The sequence below is a fragment of the Spea bombifrons genome, chromosome 8, assembly GCF_027358695.1.
Source record: "Spea bombifrons isolate aSpeBom1 chromosome 8, aSpeBom1.2.pri, whole genome shotgun sequence".
NCBI lineage: Eukaryota > Metazoa > Chordata > Amphibia > Anura > Pelobatidae > Spea > Spea bombifrons.
In genome coordinates this window covers 20,376,768-20,389,816 of record NC_071094.1, presented here as the reverse complement: position 1 = coordinate 20,389,816, position 13,049 = coordinate 20,376,768, and the positions used below count along the sequence as shown (strand labels likewise).

Here is a 13,049-nt window from a genome sequence, read left to right as displayed (position 1 = left end):
TCATAAGAACAAAATAAACATAAACATCAGTGATCGATTGCAGTATTTACCATGTTAAAACAAATCAAAGACCAAAGCAATGAGAGATACATAGTAACGATTGAATGACAGAGCGCAATGCGTCGAGTGGAGTAGAAACCAACAATATGTGTGAGAGCGTCCCCCATAATGCGAGCATCTGTGGGGGGGGGAGGGAAAAAAACAAAAAAAAAACCCTTGTGCGGAGCTGGGAATATATCGTATAGAAATAGCAGCAACTGCCGTTAGCTGCTTAATCAAATGGCCCACTCATCTATTAGGAAGTGCCGCAGGCCGCCAAAAGTCCCGCGAGCATTAGCTCCTGCTGTGTGCATTATAAGCTGGTAGACCGTGAATGTGAAGTAGCAGCACATTAGTGCTAAATGCAGTATTAATGTAGTAATGGAATGTGATTCTATCCTCTGGGAATGTGTATGCATTTTGTTTGCACTACCTGGGACAGCGTAGAAAGCCGTATGCAGGACAACAGTAGCAGCGGCTCACAGGCACAGTTGGTGCCGCCAACATCAAGGGGACACCTCCAGCGTGAGGAGGACGTGGACATGACCAAAAAAAAATAATAATAATAAAAAAAACACCCCCCCCGGGCACACCCACGGAGAGACGCCCCCCCAAGGAGGAAAGTTAACCTGTCAGATAATAGAGACAAATAGCTCCCATAGAAAACGAAATAAACAATAAACGAATGGGTAAATAAAATAAACAAAGAAATAATAATAAAAATAATCGAAAATGTATATAAACCTCATGTAGATAACAGTTGTGTGGGTAGAACAGCAGCAGTGTGCCTCCAGATGAGAGGAAGAGGAATAGTGACTACCGCGTGGCTCAGGCCATAGCGCGGCATTAGACATAGAGCATCAGCAGATGGCCCACATCCATCGTCAGAGCAAACATTACGTGAGAGTACATGTAAAAATGTAAAAGATAAGTGTAATGTGTGAGAAATGGTAAGTGTCGTGTATATCAAAAACAAATAAGCAAATGGGAAGAACCCAAACAAGAAAGTTAACGAAATGAACGATCCAAGAGCTAGCAAGTAAGCGTCTTGTGGTGGCTACATGAGACTACTCACTGCCCGGAACAGTCACTATTCTTCCCGCAGAAGTCCACTGCGAACTTCGGCGTCTTGGCGCAAAGTAGAAGGGAGAGGATCCGGTCGTAGTCCCCGAGGTCGAGACGGCGGTGACGCGGCAGATGATCCATCGGTCTCCCAGGTAGAGGAAGCTCCGGTAATCCCCAATCAGCGACGTGCAGGTCAGAAAGTCCGAGAGCCTCCAAGAACTCCAGTAGCTCATGATGATATTGGAGAGAGTGAACAATGTTATCGATGCGCACATTGAGACTGAAAGGGTAACCCCAGCTATAACGCAATTCCCGTCGCTGGAGCTCTCTCGTTAACGGTCGCAGTATCCGCCAGGTTTGAAGGGTTAGGTCAGAAACATCGTGGTAGAAAGATATCTCATGGCCGTCGTAGAGCCAGGAGCCTACCTCCCTCGCGCGTTTCATAATGGATTCCTTCAACTGGTAATCCACAAGGTGACATATGATATCCCGTGGAGGGGCCGACAGCGGGCCACGCGGTCGCAGGGCTCTGTGAGCTCTGTCAATGCCAACCACGGCATCACTGGGCCGATTGAGGAGCGAATTAAACAGCGTGGTAAGAATCTGGAACACATCTTCACCCACCTGGGGCCGTGCTTCAGGTAGGCCTCGGACCCTGATGTTATGCCGTCTGCCCCTGTTATCGAGATCTTCAAGCCGGCGTCGGTAATCCGCCAGTTACAGAGCGTGTTGTTTAGAGATTTTAGCCACCTGGGTGACATTTCGGGTCAGTCTTGTGGATTCTTGTTCCTGAGCGGTGATCTGCTTCTCCAGGCCCAGTAGGTCTGCTCGCAGTGACTCTACCTCCTCCTTCACCGCGTGCTTGAGCTCCGTGTTGAGGGTGCTAAAATCCTCCTTCCACGGAGCGGAAGAGAAGAGTCGGTGCACGGACTCCCGGCCTGGGAGATCCGCGGAGGTGATATCACCCCTACTCTGCCCGCTACCGTCAGTACCCGACGAGCTGGCCGGTGAAGAGGCCTCAGGGCCTTCAGGGAGCTGTGAGGTAAGGTCTCTCGGCGTCTGAAAAAAGTCTCGTAGCGACGCAGAAGTAGACTTTCCCTTGCCTCTAGGAGTCTCTGAGTCGTCTGGTAGCTTTTTATTTCTGCCCATGGTGCAGGATGGCTAAAGATTGCTAATAAGGCCGGGTTCGTGGCAGAGCACCTCACTCAGGCGTCCATCTTCCTAGACGGCCGACCACGCCCCCATCGTAAACTAATATTATGCATTATTAATATTTATTCTATTTTTAATTTATTTTATTTGAATAAAGTAACAAACATTATAAATGTAGGTTTAGATAAGCTCAAATGTCCTCCTTATATAAAAATGGCTATTAAGTGATTATGTGAGGTTATATAGTAAGATATTATTATGTATTACTGGAAATTATAGACCTGTGAGCTTAAGTATTTGAAGGGTTATTTGTAGTTATTCCCTTTGTAATTAGTGCCTTGCTACAGATTAAGAAAAAAAGAGAGGGGTGGCTGTTCAAAATAATTTGGCTGTTAAAACTAGATACCAAGAATTAGATGAACATGCTAGGTTTATTGTTCTTATTGCGGGAATCAACAAGTTATATACAATGTTATGTATAAGCCCTAAACAGCTTCCACGAAACGTATCTCAAAAGTTCTGGATAAGGCAGATAGAATAAAACAAGGATCTTTGGTGGTTTTGGGGGACTATAACTGTGTTATGGATCCCCAAAGGGACAAATCTCCTCCTGGCTTGGTGCACATGGAAAGAATATTATCTTTCTGATATATATAGAAAAATAGACCAAAGTTTTTTTCTTTTTGACACCTGACTGATATTTCATTCTGTAGAAAGAGACTTTTTTTGGTAAAATACACTGCTCCGATTCCAGAATAGAAAATGTACTAGGAGACCTAACAGTTGTCGAAAATGTAAAGATCTTCATAAAATAACTTATTTGATCAGATCATTCTGGATCATTTCTGGATATAAGCAAAGAATTTGATCGACCGAGGCCAGGCTAGAGACTTATTGACTCACTTATGGTAAAAAAAAAGAGCTATGTAAATAAGCAAAAGGAAATCTGGAATATTTAAAAAAATAGAGCATGACAAGTTGCTTACAAAAAAAACCAAAAACAAATGATCTATATCAAAAATATACAAAGAAGCCAATCTGGTCCAGTCTCCAGAAAAGTTCAGTCAGTCCTTTAATTCCTTTTATAGTAAGTAATATATATATATAGTAATATAATTTAACCCTCACGAGTAGATATATGCAATTACCTAAAATTACCTCTGCCCAATTGGACTCAATAAATGCACCCCTGAACTTAGAGGAAGTAGAACGTGTACTTGAAAAACTAATGACCAGTAAGATGCCGGGCCCAGATGGCTTCAACTATCTGTTCCACAAAACTTTGAAGAATTATATTGTCAAAAGTCTGACCGTGGCTTTCAATTTCATTGTTAATAGGGCTAGAGCCACAGAAGAATTGTTGAGAGCAACTATTACACCTATTTTAAAGCAGGGTAAGGATCCACTCAAAGTACAGAATTATAGACCAATTTATGGGTGTAAAAATATATGCAGTTGTCTTGGCCAGCAGATTTTTTAAAAAGTGATTACCTCAATAGTGGACGAGGACCAGGTGGGGTTTGTTCCCGAAAGATTCTCCTTTAACAACATTAGAAGAATTTATAGATGCTCTAGATCTGAGCAAGAAAAATAAGACCCCTTTCATGACACTCGCCTTAGATGCCGAAAAGGCCTTTGACTGAATCACTTGGGGCATTTGGCTTTGGGAGACTCCTTTCAGATTCAGTGATGGCATTTATACACCTTACCATCAACACGAGTAAGGTGCTCGGGGTTTACGTCAGAGAGATTTAATATAGCGATCGGCACTCTGCAAGGATGCCCGTTATCCCCCATTCTCTATAGCCTTACTATTGAACCTTTGGCTATTGCCGTATGAAATAACCGTAAGACCAGGGGAATTGTAACAATACAGGCTGATGTCAAAATACATATGTATGTGGATGACATCCTGATAACCTTGGACATAAAACAAGACATATATGAATGTGATAAAGTCCTAGCAGTCTTTTGAATGACAAATACAAAACTTCAACAGGAAAGAAAGAAGTGTCCAAGATCTTGGATCATATACTTTAGGGATTCTCTCAGTTCAGGCAATTACAGGCCAGTAAGCTTAACATCGGTAGTGGGTAAATTATTTGAAGGGTTGCTAAAGGACATATCTTGATCCAGATCAAAATTAACAGTCTCAAGAACTTTGGAATCGTCTAAAATATTGTGCTGGGAAGTAGGTAGAGAACAGGCAAATTTCCAGATTAAAATGGAGCGAGTTATAACAGCTGAGAACACACTATCCTTTGATAAGTATAAAAACTGGATGAACTGGAGCATTACATTGACAGACACTTATAACCTAAATAATCTATATAGAATGTTTTATAGACGTTTCATACAGGCACAAAAAGAGGGATGGTGCTCTCCCCGTTTATGTTTTCTGTTTTATGACCAATGTTATATGTTGTATGTTGTTATATGTTTGGTACAGGGGTATATCCTTTTAATAAATGGTATAGACCCTGGATAATATAAGATTAAATGTATAGGAATTTATATTATGTTTTACTGGCAGATATAAGGACTTGATAGTTTCTTCTGTTTCACTCTTTAGTTTGTTTTATATGCTATGCCAAGTGGTATTTGATGTATGTCTTTTTTGAATTAAAATAAATAAAATACCACCAGTTGAAGTACCCTGGGGTGTCTTGTTTTCAAAAATATATGGTTTGATAGGGTAACTTGAATTGGTCAAGTTCAAATATCTCCCAAATAGGAAATGGGCACAGGCTGACCAGGTGTCAAAATTCCAATTTTAAAAGAAATTGAGATACGCATGTCCCAAATGTGGCCTTTTAGCCCCCCAACAAACCTATGCATGAGTATCACTGTACTCAGTAGATGTTGAACACGTTTTGGGGTGTTGTCTGGCTGTTACATATACCAGGAGCTCTAAATTCATACCTGAAGTTCAATGTGTGGGAAAAAAAACACAAAAAAATACTATCGCAAATTTTGACAATGGCTTGTGGTAGAATTCATGCATGGAAAGTTTTAAAATACCAGCATTTGAAATACCCCGGGGTGTCTAGTTTCCAAAAATATATCATTTGATAGGGTAAATTGATTTGGCCAACATCAGAGATGTCCCAAATTGTATATGGGAACAGGCTGACCAAGCTGAAAGTCTCTTTCTACAGAATGAAACAACCCAACAAACCTATGCATGAGTAGTATCACTGTACTCGAGGGATAATGCTGAACACATATTGGGGTGTTTGGCAGTGACATATACCATGAGCTGTAAATTCACACCTGAGCTACAATGTGTGTGGGGGAAACAAATATTACCACAAATTTTGACAAAGGCTGGTGGTAGACTTAATGCAATTAATTAATTCCATTAATGAAAATTGATTAAATTACTAAATTACATTTGAAATACCCTGGGGTAGCTTAATAAGGTAGCTTGAAATGGCAGGATAACCAGATTTAAAAAAAATGGTTTTGAAAACAGCAACTAGCTACTTGTACATATTGTACTTTAACTTGTAAAAAGGGCAAACAAACATAATATTTTAATTTCTAAACTCAGGAAAAATATAAAAATATATTTAGCAGTTTTTATTAGCTTTTGTAGATGAGTAAAGGATTTTTAAAATAAAAGCAGACTTTTTTTTACCATATTTAAATCATTTGTTAATTTTTAATATATTTTTTTTAAATCAAAATAAATAAAATAATGTTGTCTAAGGAAAGTCCTTCTTGTCCTGAAAAAAACAATATATAACTTGTGTGAGCACACTAGATGAGAGAGAGAAGAACATTATAACTAAACAGCAACACTGCAAAAAAGCTAAAATGGCCATTCTCATGAAACGTACTACAAATAAAAAGTCTTTTCATTAAGGGGTTAATGTTGAAACAAAAATCTACACTCCTAATAGTCACCCTGTAATTACCAAAAGCATATGTAAATTAATTATTTTCAAAATCAAGAATTATTGTGGGGTTTTTTTTTTTAAATATATTTTTATAATATACACTCACTGGCCACTTTATTCGGTACACCTTGCTAAGTACCAGTTTGGACCCATTTTGCCTTCAGAACTGCCTTCATTCTTCGTGGCATACTTTCTACAAGGTGCTGGCAACCTTCCTCAGAGATTTTGGTGTCACCCGCTCCCGCAGATCCGCTGTCGCCCTGTGTCCGTCCGTCCGTCCGGCTCCCGGTTCGCCGCTACACTTACCTCGTGGCGAGGTCAGGAGGAAGCGTCTGCTGGGTGCTCAGCATGGGGGTCGTGCTCCCCCTGCTGAACACGCGCACTACTGCAGCTAGTTTTAGCAGCAGCTGTCGCGTTCTGGCAGGTAGGGGGCGCATGTGACGTCAGTGTTGGGGGGTCTGGTGGCTCCTGGCGCCAAATTTAAAAATCCGGAAGCCCTGTTACCTGTACCCTGGTGTGGTCTTTTGCTGTTAACCTGTTCAGTAGCGTTCTATGGTGAATCTGACCTTTGGCTTGTCCTGACTACCCTCTGATCTGTGATTTGGCTGTGTTCGTTCCTCCATGTGTATGACCTGGATCGTCTGACTTCCCGCTTTGGATTTGACCCATCTTCTGGCTGACTACCCATCCTGTGTATGACCTCTGGCTCGTCTGACTCTGCGTTTGGTTTTGCTCTCCGCCATTCCCTGCACTTCTGTACCGCCTCATTTAGCTAATTGTGCCCTGACCAATTATCTTCGCTTTCCCTATTTTGTGTGGATCTCTCCAGCTATACCCAGAGACTATCTACCTCTCCATATCTACCTATTCCGGGGCCTCCTCACTGTTGGGATGATCGAATGCCTGGGGGTTGCTTCTCAGCGCTCTCCTCCAGGAGAAAAACTTCCACGGTGAGTGCTCTGGTTTATGGTAGACGTGACATTTGGTCCATATGGACATGATGGCATCACGCAGTTCCTGCAGATTTGTCGGCTGGACATTCATGATGCGAATCTCCCGTTCCACCACATCCCAAAGGTGCTCTATTGGATTGAGATCTGGTGACTGTGGAGGCCATTGGAGTACAGTGAAGTCATTGTCACTGTCACGGAGCTGGCTAGTCCGACCGACTACCTCCGCTGTCTTGTGCTCCCTTAGCCTGGGACACCACACTTTCCCCGGTTCCCCAGTCACTAGCCGAGACTCAGTGTAGGGTAAAACCAAACGAAGACTGATTTATTTTGGACACACAGAGCTGGATATATCCAGCAAAACTGACACATTTACATAAAACAAGATATTGGGACACAAATCGGCCCCTTAATCTGCCTCCCAGAGACAACAGGGGCAGTAATGGGGGGGGGAAGGCTGATTTATACAACATTAAACTGAAAGAATGGTGATCACTCCCTGGTGGCAGATCCTGGCTGTCTGCCGGAGATAATCCCCTCAGCCAGTGATGAGATGATACTGCTGGGGGTAGCCACAGAAGCCTTTACAAACCCAGGGCCCATAGTCAATAGGGAGGAGGCTGGCAGTCAGGCCTCTCCAGTGGTCCCAGTGATGGAGGCTTCCGTCACAGTCACGTTCGAGAAACCATTATGAGATAATGTGAGCTTTGTGACATCGTGCAGTATCCTGCTGGAAGTAGCCATCAAAAGATGGGTACACTCTTGTCATAAAGGGATGGGCATGGTCACCAACAATACCCAGGTAGATTATCACGTTTAAATGATGATGAATTGGTACTAAGGGGCCCAAAGTGTGCCAACAAAACGTCCGAATGTCGCAGCTGGAATCAAGATTCATCAGACCAGGAGACATTCTTCCAGTCTTCCATTGTCCACCACTCTCCAATTTTGGTGAGCCTATGCGAATTGTAGCCTCAGTTTCCTGTTCTTAGCTGACAGGAGTGGCACCTATTGTGGTCTTCTGCTGCTGTAGCCCATCTGCTTCAAGGTTCGACATGTTGTGTGTTCAGAGATGGTATTCTGCATACCTTGGTTACTGTTGAGTTACTGTTGCCTTTCTGTCATCACGAACCAGTCTGCCCATTCTCCTGTGACCTCTGAAATCAACAAGGCATATTCGTCCACACAACTGCCACTCAATGGATATTTTTCTCTTTTTCAGACCATTCTCTGTAAGCACTAGAGATAGTTGTGCGTGAATATCCCAGTAGATCACCAGTTTCTGAAATCCTCAGACCAGCCCGTCTGGCACCAACAATCATGCTATGTTCAAAGTCATTTAAATCCACTTTCTTATCCATTCTGATGCTCGGTTTGAACTTCAGCAAGTTGTCTTGACCACGTCTGCATGCCTAAATGCATTGAGTTGCTGCCATGTAAGCATGTGCTGCCATTTGTGTTAACAAGCAACAGGTGTACCTAATAAACTGGCCAGTGAGTGTATGTTGTGCTATAGTTGTAAAAACAGAATAAAAAGAAAGCCCTATTTTTCCTGAGAAAAATACTATATATATATATATATATAAATGTGTGTGGGTACATTAAAAATAGACATGAAGAATCGCAATTGAACAAAGATATTATAAAGATGGCAAAAGGGCTCTAGTCGCCTAGGAGCTAAATGCCTCTGTAACAAGGGCATTACAGGACCACAGAGCAAAGAGCACAAAGAATGAGCATTTTAAGTGTTATGTAATTTAAATGGGAACTTTAAACACCATAATTAATTTAGTCATTCCTTTTAAAAGTTTGTAATTTGATGCTTCAGTCAATGTACTACTTTTGTTGGTATTCAATTTAAACGGGCCAGAGAAACATTTTTAGATTCTAAAAAGAAATCCTATCCTGAAGTTACAACTTTTCACATCACACCAAATGTTGCTAAGTCTGTCTGAACTAATCAATAGGCAGAAAGTATAGGCAGAAAGTCCAAGGCAAATAGATGGTACAGGGTCAGAGGCAGAGAGAACGCAATCAGGATATTCCACGGTCAGGGCAGGCAGCACAGGATCAAAGTTGGTAAACAAAGCCAAGGTCGGGGCAGGCAGCACAGGATCAAAGTCAGGGAACAAAGCCAAGGTCAGGTACACGTAAATCAATCAGGAACAAACAAATGAGCTATAACCCAGAGCTACACGCAAGTGACTCTTTGAACAGGCACTGCAGTAATGAGACAGGAGGTTTAAATAAGAACAAGGGCGGGGGAAAAAGCACAATGAACCAATAGATAACGTGTGTGATGTCAATTATTTAGTGTACCAAATGTAAAATTTGGGAAAAGTGACATTTTATTTAATAGAAATTCCTATTTTTTTCTGTGCTACAGGAATGCAAAAGATTCCATCACTCTGACAGTGGTTCATCCACATCAGGCAAGTACCAATATGAGCAATTAAAAGCAGTTGCACACATTGTCTTGAGATATTTATTTTCCTACCTCTCTTCTGATTGCTGTAAATGGTATATTTTCTTATCTACTTATGTAAGTTTGCCATCCCCTTTTCCTCATTACATCTATTTAACAGCCTTTCTGCTCTAGCTTTTTTTTAAATATCCTCACTATCCCGAATCCTCGTCCAATTATGTTTAATTTCTACTTTGTACCTTTCTTCAATTAATCTAATTTGAAATATTATTTTTCTTTAATTCATGCTTGCACACCATTGATTCAACATTTTTTCTATGTTAGTCTCCAAAGTCAGCATTCATCACTGCGGCCAAGAAAGAGAAACTACGCTGTAACCCGGGCAGGGTCCGTTTCTCCGAACTGGTGTCTGTTGGAGAGACAGAAGCAGTGAGTATTATTTTAAAAGCATTTGCTTATTTTACAGATATTCACTGCTACATCAAACTTTTAAAATGGTATGTGAATACAGATAAACACCTTTTTAATGTAACCAAAACACTCTAGATGATGTAGTTGTCAAATAGAACTGTTTATGCACCCCTGTGAGTCTCAACTTTGCTGAATTTCATTCTTGCCACATCCCTCAACAAAGGTGTCCCAATTTGAAAAGCAGAAATGTTGGGGATATACAGTGGGGCAAAAAAGTATTTAGTCAGCCACCGATTGTGCAAGTTCTCCCACTTAAAAAGATGAGAGAGGCCTGTAATTTTCACCATAGGTACACTTCAACTATGAGAGACAGAATGGGGGGAAAGAATACAGGAAATCACATTGTAGGATTTCTGATGAATTCATTGGTAAATTCCTCGGTAAAATAAGTATTTGGTCACCTACAAACAAGCAAGATATCTGGCTCTCACAGACCTGTAACATCTTCTTTAAGAGTCTCCTCTGTCCTCCACACGTTACCTGTATCAATGGCACCTGTTTGAACATGTTATCAGTATAAAAGACACCTGTCCACAACCTCAAACAGTCACACTCCAAACCCCACTATGGCCAAGACCAAAGAGCTGTCGAAGGACACCAGAAACAAAATTTTAGACCTGCACCAGGCTGGGAAGACTGAATCTGCAATAGGCAAGCAGGTTGGGGTGAAGAAATCAACCGTGGGAGCAATTATTCGAAAATGGAAGACATACAGGACCACTGATAATCTCCCTCGATCTGGGGCTTCACGCAAAATCTCACCCCGTGGTGTCAAAATGATCACAAGAACGGTGAGCAAAAATCCCAGAACCACACGGGGGGACCTAGTGAATGACCTGCAGAGAGCTGGGACCAAAGTAACAAAGGCTACCATCAGTAACACACTATGCCGTCAGTGCCAGACGTGTCCCCCTGCTAAAGCCAGTACATGTCCGAGCCCGTATGAAGTTTGCTAGAGAGCATTTGGATGATCCAGAAGAGGATTGGGCGAATGTCATATGGTCCGATGAAACCAAGGTAGAACTTTTTGGTAGAAACTCAACTCGCCATGTTTGGAGGAGAAAGAATGCTGAGTTGCAACCAAAGAACACCATACCTACGGTGAAGCATGGGGATGGAAACATCATGCTTTGGGGCTGTTTTTCTGCAAAGGGACCAGGATGACTGATCCGTGTAAAGGAAAGAATGAATGGGGCCATGTATCGTGAGATTTTGAGTGAAAACCTCCTTCCATCAGCAAGGGCATTGAAGATGAAACGTGGCTGGGTCTTTCAGCATGACAGTGATCCCAAACACACCGCCCGGGCAACGAAGGAGTGGCTTCGTAAGAAGCATTTCAAGGTCCTGGAGTGGCCTAGCCAGTCTCCAGATCTCAACCCCATAGAAAACCTTTGGAGGGAGTTGAAAGTCCGTGTTGCCCAGCGACAGCCCCAAAACATCACTGCTCTAGAGGAGATCTGCATGGAGGAATGGTCCAAAATACCAGTAACAGTGTGTGAAAACCTTGTGAAGACTTACAGAAAACATTTGACCTCTGTCATTGCTAACAAAGGGTATATAACAAAGTATTGATATGAACTTTTGTTATTGACCAAATACTTATTTTCCACCATAATTTGCAAATAAATTCTTTAAAAATCAGACAATGTGATTTATGGACTTTGTTGTCTCATTCTGTCTCTCATAGTTGAAGTGTACCTATGGTGAAAATTACAGGCCTCTCTCATCTTTGTAAGTGGGAGAACTTGCACAATTGGTGACTAAATACTTCTTTGCCCCACTGTATAACCTTAAGGAGTAGATTGTAGAGTGGCGGTGAGATGTCACTAAGTTTATGTTTTGCATGCAAAATGAGGTATTAAATAGTTTCCTCATTATCTACTGACCTTAATATTATTGAGCCACTCTGGGGAGATCTCAAATGTGTGATCCATGCAAGACACCAAAAATTTGAGGGCCTCATAGACAACCATTACAAAAGACTGCACACTGTCATTAATGCTAAAAGGGGCAATACACAGTATTAAGAACTAAGGGTATGCAAATGTTTTAACAGGGGTAATTTATTTTTTTTCTTTGTTGCCGTGTTTTGTTTTATGATTGTGCCTATAACCTACATTTGAATATGAATCCCGTATTAATTAAAATAAAAGTTTTGCCTGCTCACTCATGTTTTCTTTAACCCCTTCAGTCCCAGGGCTTTTTGGTACCTCAAGGCCAGGAGCGATTTTGCCATTTTTGCGGTATGTCGGTTCAGCGATTATTCCCCTTTCCTGCGAATAGTGTGCCCATGTAAACTATATTTTTTTTTCAAGGAGAGAGAGGGCTTTCTTTTAATACCATAGCTAAATAATTAGCTGAAAATGTAGGATGAGAAATTTAGTAAAAACTAGCGAAAATTAGACATTTTCTGAATCCTCACAAAAGGTAAAGTGATGGAAAATCCCCTCCAAGTTTATCAATTCAGGTGTCCTGATTTCAGAAATACCTCATTTATATATAATTTCTATACTTTCCCAGCACTTATAGGGAACATACTATAAGGTGTACATTATTCGTATAATTTTTACGATATGATGATGGGATTGCAACTAAACCAAAAATACCCACACAAGTATATATTTCTGTAAAGCAGACAACTTAGACTATCGTATCAGGGGTATGTGGGCACTCTTCATGCAGCTATTTGGCCACCAATCACTGTTAAAGGTGCCCGCAGAAAGTATTTCCTGTGCTTTTTTCACCAACACTTCTGTGTTGCTTAGATTTTTTTTGCACATGGTATGTGTTACGGCAGAGAAACCCAGACAAAACTGTTTAGCTGCATCCCCTGGTTACGGAAATACCCCTCATCCTTAGGTTTTTTTCTTTCTAGAGGGCCATATCCATCCCTTACATATAGTACGCTATAGGGTAGTATTTTTTTATGCTTATGGCTTAACGGGTTTGGGGGTTGTGAATGGGGGCAGGAGGGTTATACGTTTAAGATGTTGTGTTAGGACAATGGGATGTAAGTTTTTTTTATTATTATTTGTTTTATATATT

The 13,049-nt window shown here is 41.4% G+C and overlaps 1 protein-coding gene and 1 long non-coding RNA gene across 2 annotated transcripts in view; one reads left to right on the top strand and one right to left on the bottom strand.

Moving 5' to 3' along the window:
- FRMPD3 (FERM and PDZ domain containing 3) overlaps positions 1 to 13,049 on the top strand; it is a 212,831-nt gene that overhangs the window by 31,397 nt on the left and 168,385 nt on the right. Inside the window, 2 exon segments of the mRNA XM_053473702.1 lie at positions 9,495 to 9,540; positions 9,858 to 9,962. Of these exon segments, the coding sequence (XP_053329677.1) occupies positions 9,495 to 9,540; positions 9,858 to 9,962 (151 nt within the window).
- The window catches only part of LOC128503581 (uncharacterized), a 232,220-nt gene that overhangs the window by 214,813 nt on the left and 4,358 nt on the right, over positions 1 to 13,049 (bottom strand). The window lies entirely within an intron of this gene.